The sequence below is a fragment of the Branchiostoma lanceolatum genome, chromosome 10 (genome assembly GCF_035083965.1).
Source record: "Branchiostoma lanceolatum isolate klBraLanc5 chromosome 10, klBraLanc5.hap2, whole genome shotgun sequence".
NCBI classification, from domain to species: Eukaryota; Metazoa; Chordata; class Leptocardii; order Amphioxiformes; family Branchiostomatidae; genus Branchiostoma; species Branchiostoma lanceolatum.
In genome coordinates this window covers 3,455,588-3,479,901 of record NC_089731.1, presented here as the reverse complement: position 1 = coordinate 3,479,901, position 24,314 = coordinate 3,455,588, and the positions used below count along the sequence as shown (strand labels likewise).

Below are 24,314 nucleotides of genomic sequence, written 5' to 3'. Positions count from 1 at the left end.
TTAGTGATGGAAGACCTGCTTGTAGTCCAGCAGCTGGAACACTCCCGCAGCCGACTGCCGCTCGAACGTTTCCACAGGCTGGTACGACGTGGTGGAGACCGGCATCTTTGCTGCAAGAGGAATATAACACAAGGGAATTAGTGATGAAATTCTACTTTTTTTACGTCTTTCTGGAGCGCTTTGTACTCTTCTCAATGGCTGCCCTTTTTTGTGGTTCAACAGAGAAATACCACACAACACTTGAAAGAAGACATTGACTTAGCTCTTGAAGACGCAGAGGTGGTGGCGAAGGACCGTCCTAGTTGGCAAGCCGCATAAGGGAGCAAGGGCCAGCTCCAGGCCCTACCACGTAGGTAGATACGTAGAAGTGCTTCAAACATGGCACAAAACATACAAAAACAAGCCAAATTTGTACATCTTTTTGAAGACTAGACGGAAACGCTATTCTCCAAGCAGAGACTTCGATCGATAGGGGTAGTTTTGTCCGGGATTTCTAACGAGGAGAGGAACGTTAGAAATCCCGGACAAAACTACTCCTCTCGATCGAAGCTTCTGCTTGGAGAATAGGAAACGCAACCTACATGGGTCCTGGAACGGCGCCGCAGAACCGGCGATGCTGGTCTTGAGCTGCGCCGTCCCGTCCGGGTTGGTGACGGCGGCAGACACGGAGTAGCGCCCGGTGCCGGTGAACTGGGTGAAGTAGGCGGAGTACGTGCCGTCGTTCTTCGTCAGGTCCGCTCCTGAAGACGATAGAAAGAATTAGGCGATTATACTGGCTATACAGATACAGATTAGGCGTATTGTTAGTGCAATACAGTAGGTATATTTTGCAAGATAGAAGCCTGCAGCTGTTTCCAGTTGAAAAAAAAAAATTAAAAAACATGACTACAACTGCCAGGTTGAGGTCTTCAACTTTTTTTCTGAGTAGTATCATAGAGCCAAACTTCTTGTCACCAAGCAAAGTAGGAAAATCCTCACTATATTATATATATATAGAGAGAGGACAATGCACATGCGTACACGAAATTCCGAGTGGGCTTATATATATTGCGTAAAGTGTTACCTGCGCCGTCGTCCCTAAGCTGGAGCGTATAGGAGTTCTGTTGGTTGTCGGGACCCTGCACGGTGGCCACCACGTGAGCTCCGATGATCGGGGACAGGCCCTGCGTCACTTCCGCGTACACCACGGCCCTGGGCGGCCACACCTGCGTGACGTCATCAAGAGTTCGATAGGACATCACTTGATTTATGATAAACCTACATTACCATAAACATGTACACTAGCAAAGACTAATTAGAGAATCGTATGTAAGGTAGTAGGGAAGGGAGTCTCGGGACATTTAAGGTGTTTCAAAATTGTAATGCAATGATTTATGCAAAGTTCTATGACGTCACAATGGTGTTGAACAGATAATCGATAATCTGAATGCCATTTTTTGCAGGATACTGTGAGGGGTTACAGTCCTTCGTAGGTGACGATAAGCGAGGGTCTTCAAGGAGAGCCACAAAACCGAGCACGTCAGAGAACCCACCACACTTATCGATGAAATGATGGTTATGCCCTGAGATTGCTCAAAAACACCAGTTCATTGCACTGCATGTACTTAATGATAACTTTTGCTGGTTATACGCTAAAAACAAAAACAAACAAACAAACAAACACACACCTGCAGGTCCGAGTTGCTGAGCCAGGCGTTGGCCGTGATGGGCGGTTCGGCGGTGGACGGGCGGGAGTTCACGGTGAGGACCACGCGCTGGGCGCTGGCGTTAGGCGGGTTCTGCACATGGATCACCCAGCTTCCAACCTACACAACATGGAGATGGCAAGTTAACGTATGAAAGGGTGCACTCTACTTTGCTCTTTTGCGCAATTTTTCTTACATCGTACTCTACTTGTACTACATTTTTTGCACTATGTTAACATAATGAATGTTGTTTTTTATTTGTATTCTATGTGGGCAACAGGCTAATCTGGGTGCTAGATTTAACCTATGACAATATGTGTCTTTTTTAATTTACGTTCATGGCAGTAATCATAACGAACCTCTGCCTAGCCATGTATCTTCATAATTGCTATTTGAATGTACAGTCTAAAATTGTGCATTGGACCAAAATTGTACTAAACAAACCTCCGCCTTGCCCGCCAGCTTGACAGTCGCTATCTTGGCCTGGTGGTTGTAGGACACCTCGGCGGATGAGTTGGTGTAGACGGCTCCACTCGGGCTCGTCACCGACCACTCCACGCCTGTCTCGTCGGTCCAGCCGAAGCTGAACTCCGTGTTCTCCCCGACGGTCGAGTCGAGAAGGACCGTAGCGTTGAAGGTCGCTCCAACTTCAAGCTTCACGGCATTGCTGTACAGCTGTGAGGAATTAATGAAGACCTTTATTGTAACTTTGTGACCTGGCGGGCTATAGGTACAAGTCGTCTTGAACTAGACGCAATAGGTACATGTACAGGATCTGTTCATAAACATTTCGCATCACCCATTTCTGGTTATCGTACAAAGCTGAAACTGCACATGTATGATAATACATCAACTACATAGATCACATGTTATTTTTCTTCTTCATGTCTAAACATTTCACAGTTTCTCCTTCACAGCTGCTAGAGAGTAGAATTCAGAGCGGTCATTGGGGTCAATTTACGTTTATTCAGTTTAACTTTTCTTAATCTAAGATAAAAGAAAATTGGCACACTTATTGGTTATTAAAGACTAATAGATTAATAAGTGTGCCAAATTTCGTTCCTCCTAAGCTAACCTGCAGCGAGCTGGCCCTGGCCGCGGCGCTGTTCTGCACCCTGACGGCCTCCCTCAGTCCCTCCTCCAGGGAGTTGGAGTTGGACGCCCCGGAGAAGAAGAACGCCCTGCCGTGCGTGGAGGCGGCCACTTCCTCCATCCTGCTGTCTGCGGCACTGGAGTACGTCACACTAGGGAAGGGGAGAGAGTAAGAAAAGCCATCAGAGGAAAGCTTGGAGTCTGACAAGGGAGGGGTTCCTCCAAAAGAGTGATAACACCCTGGAATGATGATGATGGTCTACCCTGACCTGCACTGGAGTACGTCACACTAGGGAAGGTGGGAAAGTAAAAACAGTCATAAGCAGGGGTGTGGCCTCGTGATTAGGGTAGTTGACTCAGAGGTTCTGAGTTCGAATCCCAAACTGGTCCCGATATTGTGCCCTTGAGAAAGGTACTTCAATTTTACTCACTCGACTCACTTAGGTGAAATGAGCACCTAACTTCAGCCGGGATGTTAAGGCCTTGAGGTTAGCCACACCTTGGGCATGTTGAAGAACCCACCACACTGATCCTTCCCGGTGTGAGTGGATCGAACCTTACGCATTCACACGCACGCACGCACGCACGCACTTACACACACACACACAAGCAAACAAACAAACGGAGCCAAAAACTATGCCTCCATTTCACAAACCTGTGTACGGTGACGCCAGCGTCGACCAGCTGCGCAGTGGCCTGGGTCAAGTTCGGGGTCACGCCTGCGCTCTCGTCACCGTCGCTAAGGATGATCACTATGCCTCCAGCGGGGTCCGCACCATTCATGCTCAGGATCTAAAAAAAAATAGCCAAATTGTGGAGGTCAAACCACAAAAAGTCTCAATACACAAAGTAAAATCAACGCGGGACCCAGTAAGAAATAGACGCCGTGAGCTAATCGTGCGAGCACCGGAAGGTACCCCCCCCCCCCCCCCTCCCCGTACCCGGGACAAATTTTTGGTTTCGAGACCCGGCCGGGACTATAAGGAACTACGGGCACCGGTGCAATTGGGACCTAAGCTTAAGTGTCACTGTCACCACGGATCACTGGCTACTTGCTATTCCGACAAACGTAATGATTACCTCCAGCGCTTCCACCAGTCCACAGCCGATACAGGTACCGCCGGAGGCCTCGTTCGGCACGGTGTCCGCCAGCTCCTGCCGGTCTGCTTCGGTCAGGATCTCGGTCAGGTCCGTCAGGCGCTCCGCCCAGCTGTGGAACTTCGCCATGCCGACGTGCGACCCGTCGGGGATCCCCTCACGGACCAGCTTGTACACCGTCTGGTGCAGCAGCGAGCGCCGGGGGGTGTTGATGGTGGGGTCGTCGATCTTTGAGGGGAAAGATAACATTAATGATTATTCACTGTCTAGGGAGGGAATTCAGGGATATGAGAGAGAGGGAGAGAGAGTAGGAGAGAGAGGGGGAGAGCTTGTACACCGTCTGGTGAAGCAGCGAGCGCCGGGGGGGGGGGGGTGTTGATGGTGGGGTCGTCAATCTGAGAGAAGGAGATAACCATGCTGTTTACTCAACTCACTGTCTAGAGAGGAGAGTCAGGAACACAGCTACGGAGAGAAGGAGAGAGAGGGGTAGAGAGGAACACCGTCTGATGAAGCAGCGAGCGCCGGGGGTGTCAGTGATGGTGGAGTCGTCAATCTATGAGGGGAAAGATAACCATACTGTTTATTCACTGTCTAGGGAGGAGATTCAGAGCCAGAGAGGGGGGGAGCGAGGGGGATAGCTTGTACACCGTCTGGTGAAGCGCCGGGAGGTGTTGATGGTGGGGTCGTCAAGAGAGAGAGAAAAGGGGAGAGAGAGGGGGAAGAGGGAGAGAGATTGTGTACATACTGGCGGAGATGTCGAACACCAGGACGTACCGCGGCTAAAGAGAGAGGGGCCCGGGGAGAGTGGGAGGGGTGTAGGTGTGTGTGGGGAGCGGGGTATACTGACCGAGTCCATACTGCCGGAGATGTCGAACACCAGCACGTACCGCGGCTTGCGCGCCTTCACGATCCGGAATGTCGGTTCCGTGGAGGCCACGTCGCGAGCGGTGTTTATCGGCGTACCTGCAGACATAAACGTTTTCATATTCACGTTACATGCACTACAAGTACCACAGTACGTATTTGTGTGTGTGCGTTGGGGGGGTGGGCGGTTCTAGGTTGTGTGTGTGTGTGCGGTCAATATGTGCTTGTGCCATCAAAGATTTTATTGGGATTTTCGTAGATTATGCCACTTCCTCGTATCAATATCATTTTATGGATATATAGAGGAATGGCTTATATAGGCACTCGTTGGCGTTGCTTTCTTCCCAGTCCTAAATAGATATAAGTAAATGAAACATAAATGGTATCAATGTTTTTAGAAAAGTTACCGTCCGGTGCCTTGAAGTCCTGCGTGTTGGTGATGACGTCCCAGGTGCTGCGCCCGTCACACACGCGGTTCTGTTTGTTGGGCGCGTCCGCGTTGTGCCCGTGGTCGCCTTCAGAGTCGTCACAGAAATGGTCCACCTGGATAAGGAAAGAAGAACTTTATTGTGTGTTTGTTTGTTTGTTTGTTTGTTTGTTTGTTTCTTTGTGCCGTTGGTCGCTACTCCTTGAGGCAAGGAAAGGAAAAGGAAAGGAAAGTGATCTCGAACCAGTTTAGCTCAAATGAACTCAATGAACAGATGAGCTACTCTTCCACTGGTCGTGACAGAGAAGACAGACGCTATGTACGATATTTACAGGTTCATTGTACACATTGTACCGGGGAAATTCCCCTAGCTCTTTTCGACAAGCACAATGAACAGTGGACCACGGCTTAACGTCCCGTCCTAAGGACTGCGATCTTTAACGGTAGCGTGCATGTCGGGTGAGCGACACAGCCGGGATCGAACCCGGGGCTTCTAGTTCCAGAGGCAAGATCGCTAACCACTGGACTACGCACGCTACTGCTAAGGAGCTTTTGCACGGTGTTCAGGACCAAGGACAGGGATAGTTACATACGTAACGATGGTGTATAGCGTTGACTAGGGTCATGTCAGTAGTCAAACATATCTTACATACCTAGAAAATATCGAGATGGATAAGTATCATGCTGTAATTATAATATAATCCGTAATTGTATGAATATTCTGTAAAACTTACGATGAGGAACTGTCCATTCTGTGGTGCAATCTCAGTTTGTAGGGGTGAATGGTGAACGGGCAATGAAGATGAATGCCATCTTGCGGAATTTTAATGTATTTCAACCAATTTTGTTAACAAAATTTTGTCTCCATTGTAAAATGTGTCATTTTGTCTAGAATTTCCACATTATGAACGACGAAAAGAAGAGTGAAAAGGCATCAGATATAAACTTGAGTTACGTAGAATTACAATATTTGTCTGTCTAATAGTAAAGACCCTAGCCAGTTGCTATCAACGACCATTACATAACGAACAAACCCTGCAGATAACTTTTCAACAGTTACACCATTAATGCTTCTTGGATTTTCTGCATGATTTAGTTCTTTAACTCTTCATGCAGCTATTTGTTAAATTTTCATGTACAGAAATACTGTACGGTTAGAGATTTTGCCCAACTTCCAGTTACCACGGTCAAATCTGCTAAGTCAGCCAATTCAGCACGTTTTAAAGAGTCATGCTGACGACTATTGGGATTTAAGTGCTTTAAATTCCCCGTCAGTCCAACCTATTAAGTTGTCATAAATGACTCCTCGAGGAGACCAATAATCCGGTGATCGTTTCAGGCGAACGAGAGGTCGACGACCCCTTGAAAAAACTCTGTCATCGCGTCCGTTAACCAGAGACCAGCCGCCAACCTTCCGTCCAGGCCAGTTGTCCGAGCTTCAGGCATTTTAATCCTTCTCTAAACACATTATTCACAGCATTGTTGGCGCTCACAAACCCTTGTGACACCATTCCCACCTGCTTTTCCCCCCTCTTACGTACATTGTCAGAATTCACAACGTAGACGACGTTGTTACTAGCGTTTCCAAATCCTGTCGGCACTATTCCTGCTAGTTTTTTTCCCTTAACTTACGTAAATTGTCAGTATTCACAATTATAGCTTCCAAATCCTGCATGGTGACACTATTCCCGTCAGTTTACTTTCTTCACTTACGTAAATTGTCAGCATTTACAACGTTGTTAGCGTGAACTGTAACTACATGTAGTCAGGTCGTTACCAGCGTTTCCAAATCCTGTCGGCACTATTCCAGCATTTTTCTTTCTTCTCTAACGTAAACTAGCAGACCGTTTGTCAACACCTCCTCCTCACGTACCTGCCATGGGCACGATTATAGAGGAGATAACGATATTGTCTTATCAAAATGCGTGACATGTAAGACGAAACACCGACACACGAATCCAAACTTACAACTAAATCGACCGCAAACAGACGCAATCCCACTATAATAGACTCACCCTGCCTCAAAAGGTCGGAATAGTTATGAGGATAGTGAGTCACTTTTGTCCATTGACCCATGTTTGCAAAACGAATTGTCATATTTGTCCGATAGGCGACTTTGAACTCGAGAAACTAATCCTATCATTGTGAAGACCGATATTCAATAGACAGAGGGTGTGGCGTTTCAGAAATGGAATGAATGATAATTGATCTATAAGACAAACAGACGGTCAAAAGTGAGGGTTCCTTCATCTTGTGGTTTGACAGTTTTTACATGTTTTTACAAACACGACATGACAGTTTTACAAACGGTTCCACACAAGTCCTTAACGATCTAAAGAATCGCGAACTGCTGACATGAATTGCCACACACACACACACAAGTCGCCACGGATAGGTAATGGACATTTAAAGAAATGACTTATAAAACTATACATTTTCAACGACTAGAGGAATATAAATGATTCTCTTCTACCTTCTCCTCACTGACACGGGACCTTTATCTAACGGCTCATCCGCGGGATGTTCCTAACCGAAGCTAGGCACTCATTTTCACCTTGAAAGTTCGTAAAGTGAGGAACGTAGTGTTAAGTACCTTTCCTAAGGACACAACGTCGGGGCATGTCAGGGGATCCGAACCCAGGATCTCTGGGTTATGGGCCAAACACCCTACCACTCGATGGCGGAGTAAAGCGTAGGACCAAAGGAACAAACAGATATCCACCCACCGGAGTGAGGAACTGCATGTACATGACGGACCCGTGGCCGGAGCCCTGCGTGTTCAGGTACGGGAAGAACTGGCACTCCTCGTCGGGCAGACCCGTCGCCCTGTCCGTGCTGCACCGCCCGTTCGTACGGTAGTTCCGGCTGTACCCCGGCGTGTTGATCTTACAGCCTGGAGGGAACGAAAAAATAATTCATTTCTAACGTTATTGATATATCTGTAGTTATATAGCGGTAAACATATAAATATATATTTTATATACTCGTATAACGGTATACATATACAGATATATTTGTACAAGGTAATACATATATCTATGCATCTTTATAATGGCAAACATAATACAGATATGCTTGTGTAATGTTTACTTACATGAATATATTTCTATAAGGGTGTACATATACATTTGAATGAAATTACATCTACATCGATATATTTAAATATCTACATCTCGTCTATCCTTTCTTTTTTTTTCTCCCCCTTCCTCCTCCATTTGCTGCTCTCCCTCTATTCACCAGTTTATCTATCTACATTATGGTCACATCAAAATGTAACAGATTCGTGCCCCTCCAAACGTCAAAAACATTGGAAACTGCTTTTAATAAAGCGCTTGTCTGTCCTACTTCTGGGCATTCAGAATGATTGTGTTGACTTAACTGCACAACAAAATTGTATACGGTACAACTTATGGCACATTCTGTTACTTAAAACAATTCTAAGAATTCAAACTAATGTGCTCAAAAAGAGACTATTTTGAAGTATGGGATGAGGTTTGTACAGTTTTTGGAGGAATTTCTCACGCCTAGGCAGTTTCGTACAATGTATGTACTGTCCCATATGTATAACTTATGTACTGTCCTATATGTACAATGTATGTACTGTATCACATGACAATATATAGTTAGATTTCATTCATTGCTGTTTGATAACTCTAGAATTCTTTCTTCTTTTTCATTGCAATTTCCATCGTTTTATCTCATCCACTTTGAAGACAATATTGTGTAACGGACGACACATATTGTGTAATAAATCATTCAGATTCAGATCAACCAGTTGCCATGGCAACAGCATCCGTTGTTTGTCGTGGTTGACAGAAGTTGACAGAACCAATAAGGAAAGAATTCCGTCAACAGCAACACCGGGCGACAAACAAACACTTTCCCCCTTCCCGAGTGGACACGTCCCGATAAATGTGACGAACACCCTCTGACCTTTTGACCCCAACATTTATTCATAGATAAGAATTGATGACAGGGCGGGGCTATGACGTACATATAACACTGGACCAGGCATCAAAGTGCAACGTTCAACATAAGGTTATCAAAAGTACAGCAAAATCCAATTATACCTTCCCTTTCTGTAAACAAAGGTCGATGAACAAACATGATATTGACCCAGCAGAAATCAATAATGAATTGACAAATTTAGGACGAAAAATTACCCAAATGGTGGATAGTTAATAGTGTTAATTTTACGATAATGCTCAAGTCATGCTCGATATATCTTCTTCAACCTTACAAAAGACGGAAGACAACCATCTCTGAGTGGTTCATCATTTCAAGTTGTCTCATTTAAAACTTGTGGTCAACGTCAAACCATATCAGACCCCCTGACGAGTGTCATGACCCCCGCGGGATATTTGTCCACCTGTGCACGAGGGGCGGATTATTGCCCGGCTACATGATTCGCCAGAAAAGCGCCAGATAAGAACACAGTGTGTGGGCCGGTCTACATAGTCTACTTCAGACTTCTTTCTACCGACCTGATTACTTTTTGGTGCCTAGTATTGCCCCTTGCTCCTCTTATCTTGGAGACAGACATAACTGAAATTTTGGGTCATAACTACAACGTATAAAGTGTTTTTATCAGTGTCCTCCAAACTTCAAATCATTTTGCTTTTCATTTCATCGCATACGACGTCCATGTGAAATTCAGTAACGTTTCGGGCTAAAGCAACACAGTAGATCTTGACCAAATACAGTAGTATGAATAATTTGCCAAAGCAGTTAGCCCGCCAGAGCCTAATGTACGAACACATATCATTGTCAACATGCTCGATGAATAATCTCTTCGTATTTCAAACGGATGGAAGTGTGTAGGTGACTTTAAGCAGAGCAAGGAGGTTTAAATATTTAAACCTCCTTGAGCAGAGCAATGATAGCCTTAGAACACGTGTTGATTCGCAAACCGCAGGTATCAGCTCATTTGCCCATATGTCTTTCTCTCCAAGCAAACGTTTCTAAATTTCTCAAGGGCGTCTGCTGGAGACTATGCCTACACGGCGCCGTGTGGACGGTCTCTCGGGGGGTCTCGTGTTGACTTTACCATATTCTTTACCCGGCGGAGTGATCTCAATGGGAATGTTACTTCTTTGGTTCTGAATACAGTAAACAGTCTGTCCGGGTGATACAAGAACGCGGGAGACGCAGTGTCGCCTTCCAAATCTTCCTTATGAAAGGGAAACATTGAACATTCATATATCGTTGTCTAGTTGCGAATGGTTACAGATGTATTAGATAAGTGTACACATCTAGGTTTTGTTCACAAGATCCGAACATGTCCCGACTAAAGCCGCATCTTAACTTGAATAATGGCTCGTGGCAAGTCTTATGGCAGTCGCAGGGATTTAAACTTGTTACTTGCGGATAAATTGATAACGAAAACAAATAAAACAAACATGTAATGAGCCTTAAACCGTCCAACAAACGACTAAAGAAATTCTTTACCCAAAAGCCATGACATAGTCGGTCATTTGACAGCCTTCTTATATTCACATGCATTGGGGATTTAGAGGGAAGGGAGGAAGGAATGGGTGGGAAGGTCAAAATGTTGGTGTCATTTTTTGTTAGGTGAACTATTCTTGTATAATTTTGTGGCCCTTGTTCCCTTCGTATTCCCTTGTTTAATTAGATGTACATGCACAATCTTCAATTACAGTAGACCTGGCAATTGACCACCTCAGTTTAAGGCACTGGGCCATAGTGACTACTTCTTGATGATTCTTTTATTACCCTCCATCAACCCTATCATTAAATCCTGCCTGTACATGTCTACCGTGATCAATTTCTTCATTCTGTTTAGTAGTCCCTATTGACAGTTTGAACCTAGAAGTCTTTCCTGGTCTCTTGATTATGGCGAGAGGATACCAATGTACCTGTGACGGTGATGCGGCCATTCTCGTTGAAGTAGAAGTTCGGGTATCCTTCCGCCGGGATTCCGTACTCGTCAAACACGCCGTAGCGAAGATGGCTCCACTCGTGGATAAACACACGGCCTGGACAGACAAACAAACAAACAAATAAATGAATAAATAAATGAATAAATAAATAAATAAATAAATAAATAAATAAATAAATAAATAAGAATAAATAATCGATAGATAGATAATCGCATCGGACGAGGTCCTTTAGGGAGAAAAGATGCTGCTTCAATCATTTTTATGTAGCCTTGAAGTGGGCTTTGGGTCTTGTTTTGGTCCCCATTCTACTAGAAGGCGGCCTCGCTGCGATCTTGCTGCATGCGACCTTAATTGGACTTGTGTAACCCTTGATTTCATAATTGAAATCATGCAACATGTAAAAGTATGACTGAAAAGACAACGTGTGGCAGCGCGGTCACCGCCTTAGTTTGGTGGTGATAAACAAAAATTGCCCTGGTCTCAACTGTTATGAACAACCTCTCGTCGTTTACCTGAAGGTCTAGATAACCTTGACCTTTTTCTAGGCCGTATAGGCCCATCATGGAACCTGTGCGTGTTCTACCTGCATTTGAACTTTACCAAACATTTTGAACATTACCAGACATTACCAATTAACTAAGAGATTATCCGTCACTCAAAAACGGTAGGAACAAAAAAACCTAAGATAACCCCACAGCCCTTCAGATTGGACATTGAAAAGTTCGTGTATTTTAGTGGTCAATAACAGAGAGCAAGATAACAGTGTATTGGCGTCGGCAACAAGTGGTTGGCACGGATTTTAAAAGTGCTGGCGCTTTAATTTTTGTTGCACGATTTTTGTTGTGGTAGGTCTACCTTTCAGTGAGGCTGGGAGAACCAAAAATCAACAGAGGACCCGGTACCACGACAACCTTTTTCGTCAGAAGAAAGTTTAAATGTGGGCAAACTACAACACATCCGCAACTGTCCCAAGCATGCCCTGATTTGTACTGTTTACACCCTAATGCACTAGGACGGCGATCTCGCTGTGACTGCGCTGCGACCGAGTGATTTATTTGAGATTCAAACAAACTTGGAACGAATTTCATTCTTAAAAAACGAAACATTTCACACATTGTGTGTTTTGTTGTTTTTTCAGTCATACTTTTGCATTTTGTATTATATTCCAATTATGAAATAAGTGGTCGCGATGAGGTTATGTGTTTTATTGGTTGTTATGCATTTTATCTGTCGTGCGAAAGAAGTGAGGAAAACTTGACGCCTTCACGTGTGTAAAACTAACGTCACACTAAATCACAGCCCCCTGACATTCCTGAGAAGGAAGTGTACCAAACCACGCTGTTTGTGCCCGCCGTTTTGCGATAAGCACGCCATTAGTAGCGACCAAACAACCCTGAAGGATTGACACGGCGGGACCCCCACTACAGGCCGGGGGCATAAACAACTGCTACACGTATACCTCAAAACAGTCTGGTGCTGTCCAGAGATAACTACGTGAACTTTTGTACAATCTTCTTTCTTTTGTAGTTGATCAATATGGGGATTAGTTGTGTCAAATTGTTTCCCAACATACAGTCTTTAAATCGATAGTCGCCCCCCCCCCCACGCCCCACTACAGACCAGGGACAAAAACAACTTCTACACGAACCCAATAGTCAGTCTAGTACTCCAGAGATAACTACGTGAACTTTTGTACAATCTTCTATCTTTTGCAGTTGATGTGCAGATTAGATGTGTCAAATGCTTTCGTAAAATACACGCTGTATACTAATAGTAGTCGCCCCCACTACAGGACATCGGCATAAACATCTTCTACACGTACCCAAAACCCGGCTAGTCCTGTAGAGATAACTACGTGAACTTTTGTACAATCTTCTTTCTTTTGTAGTTGATCAATACGGGGATTAGTTGTGTCAAATTGTTTCCCAAAATACACGGTTTATATCGATAGTCGCCCCCCACTACAGGCCAGGGACAAAAACAACTTCTGCACGAGCCCAATAGTCAGTCTGGTACTCCAGAGATAACTACGTGAACTTTTGTACGATCTTCTATCGTTTGTAGCTGATCAATGCGGGGATTATGCATACATATATATGTGTCCCAAATACACGCTGTATACTAAGTATTGATAGTCGTCCCCCAGTATAGGACATGGACATAAACAATGTCTACACGTACCAAAAAAACAACAGTCTAGTACTTCAGAGATAACTACGTGAACGTCGAACTTTTCTAAAATTTTCTATCTTTCGAGTTGATCAATGTTGGGATTAAGTATGTCAAATCGTTACCCAAAATACACGCTGATTATTGATAGTCGATCCCCCTAACTACAGGCCAGGGACATAAACAACTTCTACACGAACCCAATAACCCGTCTGGTGCTCCAGAGATAACTACGAGAATTTTTGAACAATCTTTTATCTCTTGTCGTTGATGGGGTGTCAAATGCGTTCGTAAAATACACGCTATATATTGATAGTCGCCCCCCCTCCCACTACAGGACATCTTCTACACGAACCGAAAAACCTAGTACTTCAGAGATAACTACGTGAACTTTTGTATGATCTTTTATCTTTTGCGGTTGATCAATGCGGGGATTAGGTCTGTCAAAACGTTTCCCAAAATACACGCTGTTTATTGATAGTCACCCCCCTCCCACCCTCCCCCCCCCCTAACTGCAGGACAGAGACAAAAACAACTTCTGCACGAACCCAATAGTCAGTCTGGTACTCGAGAGATAACTACGTGAACTTTTGTACGATCTTCTATATTGTGTCGTTGATGCGGTGATTAGATGTGTCAAATGCTTTCGTAAAATGCACGCTGTATACTTATGATAGTCGTCGTCGCCCCACTACAGGACATGGACATAAACAACTTCTACACGTACCCAGAAAACAGTCCAGCACTCCAGAGATAACGACGTGAACTTCTGTACAATCTTCTATCTTTTATTTGTAGTTGACGGAGGGATAAGTATAAATAAACGCTGTATATCATGAATAGTCCTCCAGAACAGGCCAGAGGCAATAACAACTTCTACACACACCCAAGAACCCGTCTCCTTCTCCAAAGATAACTACGTGAACTTTTGTACGATCTTCTATCTTTTGTCGTTGATGCAGAGACCAAATAGATGTATCAAATGCTTTCGTAAAATACACGCTGTATACTAATAGTCGTCGCCCCCACTTCAGGCCATAAGCATAAACAACTTCTACACGTACCCAATACGCTCGTTCTCATTTAAATGTACACATTTTGTAACCTCCGTTACCGCTTGAAGTAAGACGTTCTTGACATTAAGATTTGCCACATATAAGGTGCCAAACTGTCGTTTTTATGACGACGTAAAACTTTTCTGGCTTTTCAAAACGAAAGTTTGGCACCTTATATGTGGCATATCTTAATGTCAGAAACGTCGTACTTCAAACGGTAACGGAAGTTACAAATTGTGTACATTTAAATGAGAACGAGCGAATAACGCGTCTAGTACTCCAGAGATAACTACGTGAACTTTTGTACAATTTTCTATCTTTTGTACTTGATGTGGAGATTAGGTGTGTCAAATGCTTTCGTAAAATACACGCTGTATACTAATAGTCGTCGCCCCCACTAGTCAGGCCAGAGACATAAACAACTTGTACACGAACCCAATAGTCAGTCTGGTACTTCAGAGATAACTACGTGAACCTTTGTACAATCTTCTATCTTTTGTAGTTGATGTGCATATTAGGTGTGTCAAATGCTTTCGTAAAATACACGCTGTGTATTGATAGTCGCCCCCACTACAGGACAGAGACAAAAACAACTTCTGCACGAACTCAATAGTCAATCTGGTACTCCAGAGATAACTAGGTGAACTTTTGTACGATCTTCTATCTTTCATTTACAGTTGGAGAGGGGATAAGTTTGTCAAATCGGTTCGTAAAATACACGCTGTATACTTATAGTCGTCGCCCCCGGCCCCACTACAGGACATGGACATAAACAACTGCTACACGTAGGTACGTACGCTCCAGAGATAACTACGTGAACTTTTGTTCAATCTTTTATCTTTTGCAGTTGATCAATGCGGGGATTAGGTATGTCAAATCGTTTCCCCAACTACACGCTGTTTATTGATAGTAGACCCCCCTCTAACTACAGGCCGTAGACAATAACAACTTCTACACGAACCCAGTCAGTGAGTCTAGAGAGATAACTAAGTGAACCTTTGTACCAATTTTGTTACAATCTTCTATCTCTTGCAGTTGATCAATGCGGGGATTAGGTGTGTCAAAACGTTTCCAAAAATACATGCTGTTTAAACAGTTTTTGTCGTGTGACTGCTGAGTTGCTATGTTGCATTGAGGGGCGAATATACCGGCTGACTTGTATAGATTCAAGTGCATCTATAAGCAGCGACACCAGTACTGTAGCACAATATGAACCAGTTAGACTTGCCCTGAAGAAGGTGACAGAAGGTCACTGAAACGTCGGTGTAAATAAAATAAGAACCTTTTTATTCTGTAGTTTATAAAGGATTCTGCCGGCCTGTAAAGGGGAAACTGTTAGGACTTCAAAGCTGCAAATACTCATGTGACCTATAGACATATGTATGGTCATACACGTGCAATTCGAGCCTCCTAATATGATTGGATGTAGGTGATAATGTCGTTGATTAACAGCTCTCGTACAAGACGTCACATGGAAGAAAGACATTTGTCAAGTTGCAATTATGTCTGCTATAAATGCGTCATAAAATATGTCATTGCCGGTCAAGCCCTCGTTTCCTCCCTTGTTGGCCTATAGTCTCAACTCTCGTCTTCTATAAAAAGCGGATCCTATTAGATACGTAAGTAAAATATTACAAAACCTCTTTATCCAACACGATGGTTGTTAGTACGACTAGCCCTTAGTCAATACTTAAGTCAAGTAACACCCATATCCCTGTGTTGGGTTAACCTGGTTTTTGACAGTCGTTTGGCCAGTGGTGGTGGTCTTGTCGCGTCACCACTTGTAATATACCAACACTCACTTCACATGGTAAACTGAAGGCGTCTAGCCGGTTTCGAGAAGAAGAAAAGATCCGAATCCAAGATATAAGCACGTCTTTCTCGGCCCAACCATTCACAATATTCTAGATACTTTATTTAGATAGTAATGGACTTTCTTGGCTAAGAAATAAACAAACGTCAGATGTAAAGACAGATGATATGAAAACATAACATCCAAAGAACAACCGTCAAAATTATTCAGAACTGACCAACGGCACCTGGTCCTAACAAAACAAAACAAAAAACTAACTAACAAACAAACAAACAAAGAAACAAATTGTAGCGACAGCATGATATATTAAGAACCCTTGTCTCACCTGTCAGCACCACAGGTATGCAGTACTGCCCAGCGGTACCTCGTACAAACAAATAAGGAGACAGACAAACAGACAGACAGACAGACAATAATCTAAAGAACCTCACCTGACGGCCCCCACAGGTACTCGGTACTTCCCAGCGGCACTTCATCCAGGATATAGGCGGGGGTGAGGTGCATGTACTCCCCCTTCTCCCCGCACCCGGAGAACGTGCGCACAGATAGACAAAGAGACAGACAGACAGACGAACAGACGGACGGACGGACAGACAATAATCTTCAGAACCTCACCTGACGGCCCCCACAGGTAGTCGGTACTTCCCAGCGGCACCTCATCCAGGATGTAGGCCGGGGTGAGGTGCATGTACTCCCCCTTCTCCCCGCACCCGGAGAACGTGCGCACGTACGGGTTGTGGTCGAACTCGGGGTTGGGCGCGGCGACGCGCACGTCGGACGTGTCGTAGGTCTCCCAGGTAGCGGCCTCGTACTCGGGGCGGTCCTGCCAGGTCTCCGGGACCAGGACGGACACCCCGCCGAAGAACGCGCGCTGCCGGGTCGTGATGTGGAGGTACTCCGACGCGTCCGTCACGATGGTCTACAGAAATAAAATAATAACTTTATTCGCCAACTAGCAGTTACTCAAGCAATGGATATGATTTTGGAAACTGTCAGACGTTTCCAGTAGCATCCACTTCTTTTTGTCAGTGACACTGTAACATTCATTGAGGATAACTTTATTGCTCCACAATTTTATATGATACAACGTATGGCAAAAAGGCGTAGGGACTACCTTTGCCTTATCAAGATTATTGGTCTGGAAAATGTAATGAAGACTTTTATTACACATTTTTGCCACACTGGGTTAAGTACAGGTCACAACAAAACAAAGCATATTGAACAGATACATTTAACAGGTACAAAATCAAACTACATGTATATATCATTATATGAAAAATTCAGTTCAGTTATAGTGATGATGATGTTCGTTATAGTAGAGCTAGGAGAAAAGATATGTTTCTCAGTGGAAGGTTTTGTCTAGTTGTTCTACCGTACTTAGTGTATGAAATAGAAAAAAAATGATAACTTGATTGTTCAACAACTCTATATGATAAAACGCATGGCAACTTGTGCAACAATATACTCTACAAATGCCTACGTATTTGGGGATGAAACTAAGCATTTGTGCAATCTCTGGGGTATCGATTTGCATTTCTAATGAAAACTAAATGTATGAATGCACAAATAAAGGAATGGATTGTTAAGAATGTACCTTTTCAATAAAGTTTAGGTTTCATACGTATGACTGTGTATTCAACCTTTTCTTGATGATGTGTACCTTTGGGGATCACAGTTGACTGCTACACCTCAGCTAACTTATTATACTTGTACACCTTTAGATGGTTCCTAAGATATCAATGTAGCGAGAACATACTATACACGTGTTTACAATAAACATGATTAAAGTATGTTTCAAAGAAAGCTACGCCCAGCCAAAAGAGAACTCTTTTGTCGTCAGAACTAAAGAAGCAATAAAGCCAGGTGATAAGACTAACACCTGGCCTGGAAACGTCCCCTGTCTGAGAACATTTAACACACAGGGGACAAAGACACACTCAATTTACGACACGCCTTTGAATACAAAGCTATTGACTCGGTGATTACGTCCCGTGTTACAAGTGTGACAGTGGAATTTTCTCCATCAAACCGAGTTGATAGAACTGGACTAGAATTACAGCCCGCAAAACTGTCCCTTGTTCTTGTGACGTTGTAAGACATTTCTCGCTTTGTCTCAAGGCTATTTATAACTCGTTAAACGTTTCTAGGCAACAATAACGCTATTCTGCCCCCCTGAGTGACAACACTAATTGATATGATAACATATTAGGCGGTATCGTGTTGGAGAAGTCATCAGATTCTGTATCGAACGCCGCCGTTATCTGATTGATAAGTCGTCATGGCGGAAACCGTTTCTTGGTTACCCTCGCTTCGGTAACTATGCGAAACGACTCGTGGGAATGAGGCATGGGAACTAGAACTGAGAATAAAAATGGATCTTGCAAATTTAAGTACTTTTGGTCAATAATCTAAGTAATTTCTTCATTTCGAAGTCTCTCTGTTTAGCTCTGTCTATGTTTTCGCTTATCCGTGACCGACTGGACATATTGATTAATATTGAAAAGATCAACAATAATATACTTTTTTTCTTGGTTTTATTTGTCATAAGAATTCAAGTTGAGTCTTGAATATTTTCTAGAGATGTTGGATAACATTTTGGAAGGGGTAGTGACACAAAGACGTTATGGAATATACTAATAAAGATTTCTGAGGAAATATGAGATCGCAGGAAACTTCTGTCACCTGAGCAACGCCATTTTTACCTTTATTCAAGCTCATCGCGTTTGTTGGTATGAACTTTCATGTCCTTTTCTAAAATTCTTTCTTTGGGTGGAAACCAAGAAATGCAGACATTTTGGGGTCAAAAACCTTATGTCCACCAGTCAATACGTTATATGGCTTAACGGTTTGTCCTAGAATGGGATATAGTCTATAGAATGTTTGTGCGTCATCCCTTAACATTGCTTCACAACTAACCTATTCTAACACATGTAAGACTCGAAACGCTGCTGCGAATATTTCGGTCGCTAGAAGGTTAATTCCCTGTGCTACGTTTGCCAAAACTATCATTGGTCGTTATTTTAATTAATTCCAACACCACTTGATTCCTGTGTCCATACCTACACCACATGCAGCACATATGTGAGGACAACTGAATGGACGGATTTGGAAAGGAATTTTTCAATGGCTGCGGTCCCAGAATTTCCAAACTCACATCCGTGTATAAATTGAAAATAAATCTACTGACCATTGTTCAGTCAGACCGAAGATTACCAAGTTTTAAATTAAAACGGCGCGTTTGAAGAACAGATCTTGTACAGGTTCAATCTAAACCTCGCTCTTAGTCGTAATGTTCATATTATAACAACCGAACTGCGTAAGTCCGAGTGTTCAGTACAACGCAATTTCTTTTGAAGTTTTGCCACGCAGGGGAAGATTGTTGCTGTAATACGGAGGCTCGTTGATCCATACCGACAGACAAACAGATATTCTCAGATTGGACTATGTTTGAAGTTAGCAAGAGTTTAACGTCAACTTCAAAGTGCTCGAAGCTATTAATTAAGAGTGATCGAAGCAAGGAGGTGAATTGAACCTCTCTTGTATTGAATTGATGCATTTGAAAACGCCACGAATTTGCTCTAAATAAAAACAAAGGTCTTTTCAATATAAACATCCTGGACTTTGTCTTTCTTTTTTTAATCATTTCAGTACTTGAATACTTTTCGTTTGGACCAATTCAGACGTTTTGAAGTACCAAACATTCAACGTCAAACTGATACGTTTCTTCTGTACAGTTAGAATGGCACATTTTATAGGATTTATACGCATCGTACATTAACGTATCTTGACACTAGGATTATTCCATTATATGTACGAATTCCACCGCCAGACACAACATTACGTGAACATGACTTTTCTGTACACCAGGCGATTACAGCAGCTAAAATGTGTCGGTCAGGAACGGGGTAATCTTTTGAGCCAACTTTGCAACAGCCATACTTCATCGGCATTTTAATAACACTCCACACTTAAACCCCATTTAAATCAACCTTAGAAACCCCTGAATGGAGGGATTTGTAAGCGAACTATTTACACGATGTTGGCCTTCTCACCCCTTTTGTTACATCCGTGTTGAAATTAAAAAACAAGTCTCAGATTGGCACGAATCTGTGTAGAGCGGTGCGCGCGAGGCAAACACTCTACCACTGCTAATTAAAATCACGTTCTCAATACATACTAAGCCGAATATATATATACGTTTCACATTTGAACTGGTTCTATTTTGTGATGGGACAAGGTGAATGCTCTATGTTAAATGATCACTCAAAACGAATCCCTATTCACTTGTTGACTTTAGCTTTCTAAACTGACAGACACGTTATGTTATTGTATTAGCACCGTTTAGCGTCGGCTACTTGTGCTGTTGAATAGAATGTCCTTTGTATGATTCAATGGAGTATATCTAGAGCAGCAATAGAGGGAGTTGTCAATAAGTGTTGCTAAGCACAAAAGTTGCCCTGATTGTCATTATCATTATTGTAATTATCAAAATATGGTTTCTACAAAGACGAGAATGAAACGTGGGAATATCTAGCGATTTTTCGTTCAAACATTTTAGGGCATTTTTGAGACAGTTCTGGAGGTGTTGTTGTTGCTTGCCATGATAAAAAAATCGTACAAAGTGTATCACGTCATCTCCAATCAGATGTAAGAATCCGGTTCATTCACGGTGTTTTACGCCTGTTGTTGCAACATTTAGTAAATTTTTCTTTATCACTTTGACAGACTCTTGTCTGATATTGTATCGGTACGACATACAGCGGGCCAAAAGTTGCAAAAACTGGCGTTATACACTGAGAACGAGCCCCATCCTTACATCTGCTTGGAGATCAAATATGTGGCCGAGCCTCGACTCGAACTGAGGCGTGTGGTAACACGTTAGTTTAATCACACGTCAGTGCAATCAGTAACTCCATTTGTAAGGTTTAAACGCCCTTTGTACCGGCAAATTTACCTGCCTGCTTGTTGTATCCGAGGATAGCAACGCTGCGTTCCCGAGCAAATATTAAAGTCCAAGCAGATGTAAGGATCCGATACAGTCTCAGTTTTCTAAGCGTGCTTTTGCAACATTTAGTGAGCTTTGTTTTATTACTTTGACAGAAAAGGACAATGTGGCGCTGCGGTCAAGTTTTATAACTTATTTCAACAGTGCCATATACAGAGAACATTAAGCTTGATAAGGTCAAGGTAGTCCCACATGCGTTTCTGGGGCCATAGGGGCAGTGGGTTGTTATCCTTACAATGCCTTTTACACCTGAATGGAGTGAAAAAAGTCGTGTTAAGTGCCTTTCGCAAGGACACAACATCGGTGGCGTCAGGGGATTCGAACCCGGGACCGTTGGGTTCTGGGCTAAACACCGTGTCGTTACGCCGCACGACCCCACATAGTATGTATTTCTGACTGTTGACTTATTTTACTTCTCGCCTCTACCTACTAGTCAGAGGATAGTCACAAGAAAGCCGATGAAACGCAAGAAAAGCCGCAAGAGAACCACCGACCGATTGCTATACTTGGAGACTAGAAATACTACAGCACATTGGGCGTTGCCGCATTCTGTGACAACCATCGTTCGACCTTACATTCAACAGGCCTTCTAGAGAGGCAATGGTAATCCCATGATAAACATAATATTACTGGCAATAATAGAAACGTCAAAGATATTACGCCAGAGAAATCTCAATTGCAAGCTTGACAACTTAGAAGTCGTTTCGTACGTCCGCCCTTCTATTCTATAGGCCTTCTGGAGTGGCAATGTTAATCTCTTTATAAATATGATATCGCCAGAAACGTCCGCGACATTGCGGCCGTTGAAATTTCAATTGCGAGCTTGACAACCAAGAGGTCGCTTCGTACGTCCGCCCTTCCATTCTATAGGCCTTCTGGAGTGGCATTGTTAATCTCTTTATAAATATAATATCACCAGAAGCGTCAGCGACATTGCGGACGTTGAAATCTCAATTGCAAACTTGACAACTTAGAGGTCGCTACGTACGTACACTTACATTCTATAGGCCTTCCAGAGTGGCAACGTTAATCTCTTTATAAATATGATATCGCCAGAAACGTCCGCGATATCATGGCCGCTGGAATGCCAATTGCAAGCTTGACAACTTAGCCGAGGTTGCTTCGTACAAAGCATGGCATTAATGTCTCCTTTTCAAGCCGCACCCAAACCTATTAGGCGGTCAAAGTTGCCTTTTCATGCGCAAGTCATACCGAACAAACAAAGAGTCATACTGAATAATCCCCCTGTCACACTTGTGCGTATAAGCAATGAGTTGCGTATTAACATGTTTTGGTTTAGGTTAAGTTTGCAGCCGAAGAAGTGATTTCTTAGGTTCGATTACCAGGCTGCACAACGGTGGATCAAAGTAGAAAACAACTTACTCCCCGAAAAATTTACTTAAACTAAAAAAAAATGTTACTGCGGAACTCACGCGCACTTGAATATACGCACAAGTGTGACAGGGCCCTAAGATCACGTCTTTCCCGTTGTGTAAAAGTCAAACACCTTTCTTGTGGTTTATTAAAACCGTTTGCGCCGTGCTCGAGTGACGGAGAATAATGGGGAAAGTTGGTTAAAACAGAACAACAAAAGAAAGCCGAATGTCCATATTTGGTTCCTTATCTGGTGAATACAACGGCATCGTGCAGCAACAGTTCTGACCCTCTAGTCGTTCTATAGAACCTTTATTTCAAATCGTGAAAAAAACAAGCTTTTACCTTCTTTGAATCAAGTGTAGTAAAAGAAAATCGATGTAGATTGTCAGAAAGATCAACAAGAATGACTCGGTAAATAACCCACATAACATAGTTTACTAATATACTCGACAATGTTGGTAAATGTCCGTGAAGCTAGTTGTATATTTTACCCCTATGGTCTTATTTCTCTATTCTATTGTTTTCTCCTGATAAAATGCCTTTTAAGCTGCTTTTCAATCACGATATATTACTTTAACGAAAACTACAAAGGCAATCCGACATCGTCCAGTTGAGGTGCAAACATAAACCATTGTATAAACCAGTCGCTCAAACAGCTTTCAAAAGTTGTGGACGGACGTTCTGCCCAAACAGATCGAAGAGTAGAATTCTAAACATTGCAATGTAAAATCTTAGATGCGGTCCACAAAGTAAATGATTTTTCCTGATATACAAAGTGAGTAAATCCTTCTTTTCCCCAGGGGAACCAGTGGTTAAATACAGCCATGTACTGGATGAAGATCAAACGGTCATTTATACAAACGGGCAACAAATACCTGCCAACGTTTTGGTAATTCGTCTTACTCAGAAAGGGCAATAACGATCTGTCCTCTGCAGATCTGGTTGAGTGTGAAGAATTTTCGTATTTGTTGATTTGCCAATCTGATGAAACTAATTACGGACTATCAAAAATCTTATCCAGTTGCTAGAGTAACTTTCTTTTATTGCGTGTCTAATTACGTCGATACATGCACTTAATTTTCATTTCAAAGTTTTTTCATGCTCTATTGGCCCTGATAAAAAAGACAGCCAGTATAGCAAGTCGTGAACTAAGTACGACAAATGATTAGATAATAACCATGAGGAAAAACGATACAGGGTGGCACTAGAATTGTGTAAAGTTTTTTACCGCGTGCTCTGAGACACTAGAAGAATCTAGAAGACACTATAAAATAACGTACCTTAATGCGGTCAATGATGTCGGGGTTCTCGGGCACATCGGGGTGTATAGCGATGACCAGGTCGGAGTAGACGTTGTTGTCGAACGTGACCCGTGTGTGAGTGTTGGCGGCGCACATGGAGACGAGCACCGCCGCCACCGTCAAACTCGTCAGGGGGGCAGCGCGAGACATGGCTGCGTCTGGACCTGTGGACACCGCGTGGGGAAATAGTCACTGTTCTACTGTGCACACAGGGTATGTATGACTATTCATAGTGACGTCACGTTGTTTGCTTTCTTAACGCACGCTTTCTACTAGACGGCGATCACGCTGCGCTCTCGCTGCGACCTAGATTGAAATTGTCAAATCCTTTATCTAAGTATGGCTGAAAAGATAACAAAGCACACACAATGTGAAAAGATTCGCTTTTTATCTATGGAATTCGTTGATCGCTCTGTTAAATTTTAGCTATAGATCGCAGAGAGAGCGCAGCGAGAACGCCGTCCTAGTGGAATGGGCGTATTAGGCCCCTTTTCTTCTTGATGGCGATTGCTGAGCGAGCGTACAGCG

General features: G+C 43.2%; 1 protein-coding gene across 1 annotated transcript; it reads right to left on the bottom strand.

The window, feature by feature from the left end:
- LOC136443857 (calcium-activated chloride channel regulator 4-like) lies at positions 1–23,936 on the bottom strand. Its single transcript, XM_066441225.1, has 15 exons — positions 23,766–23,936; positions 16,754–17,022; positions 16,535–16,704; positions 11,043–11,162; positions 7,893–8,059; positions 5,147–5,282; positions 4,723–4,838; positions 3,858–4,103; positions 3,433–3,569; positions 2,761–2,929; positions 2,130–2,360; positions 1,668–1,805; positions 1,064–1,205; positions 582–740; positions 1–110 (listed from the first exon to the last, which is right to left on the bottom strand). The coding sequence occupies exons 1-15, from the start codon at positions 23,934–23,936 to the stop codon at positions 1–3; spliced, it is 2,481 nt and encodes an 826-aa protein (XP_066297322.1).
- Positions 23,937–24,314: the final 378 nt, after the last annotated feature.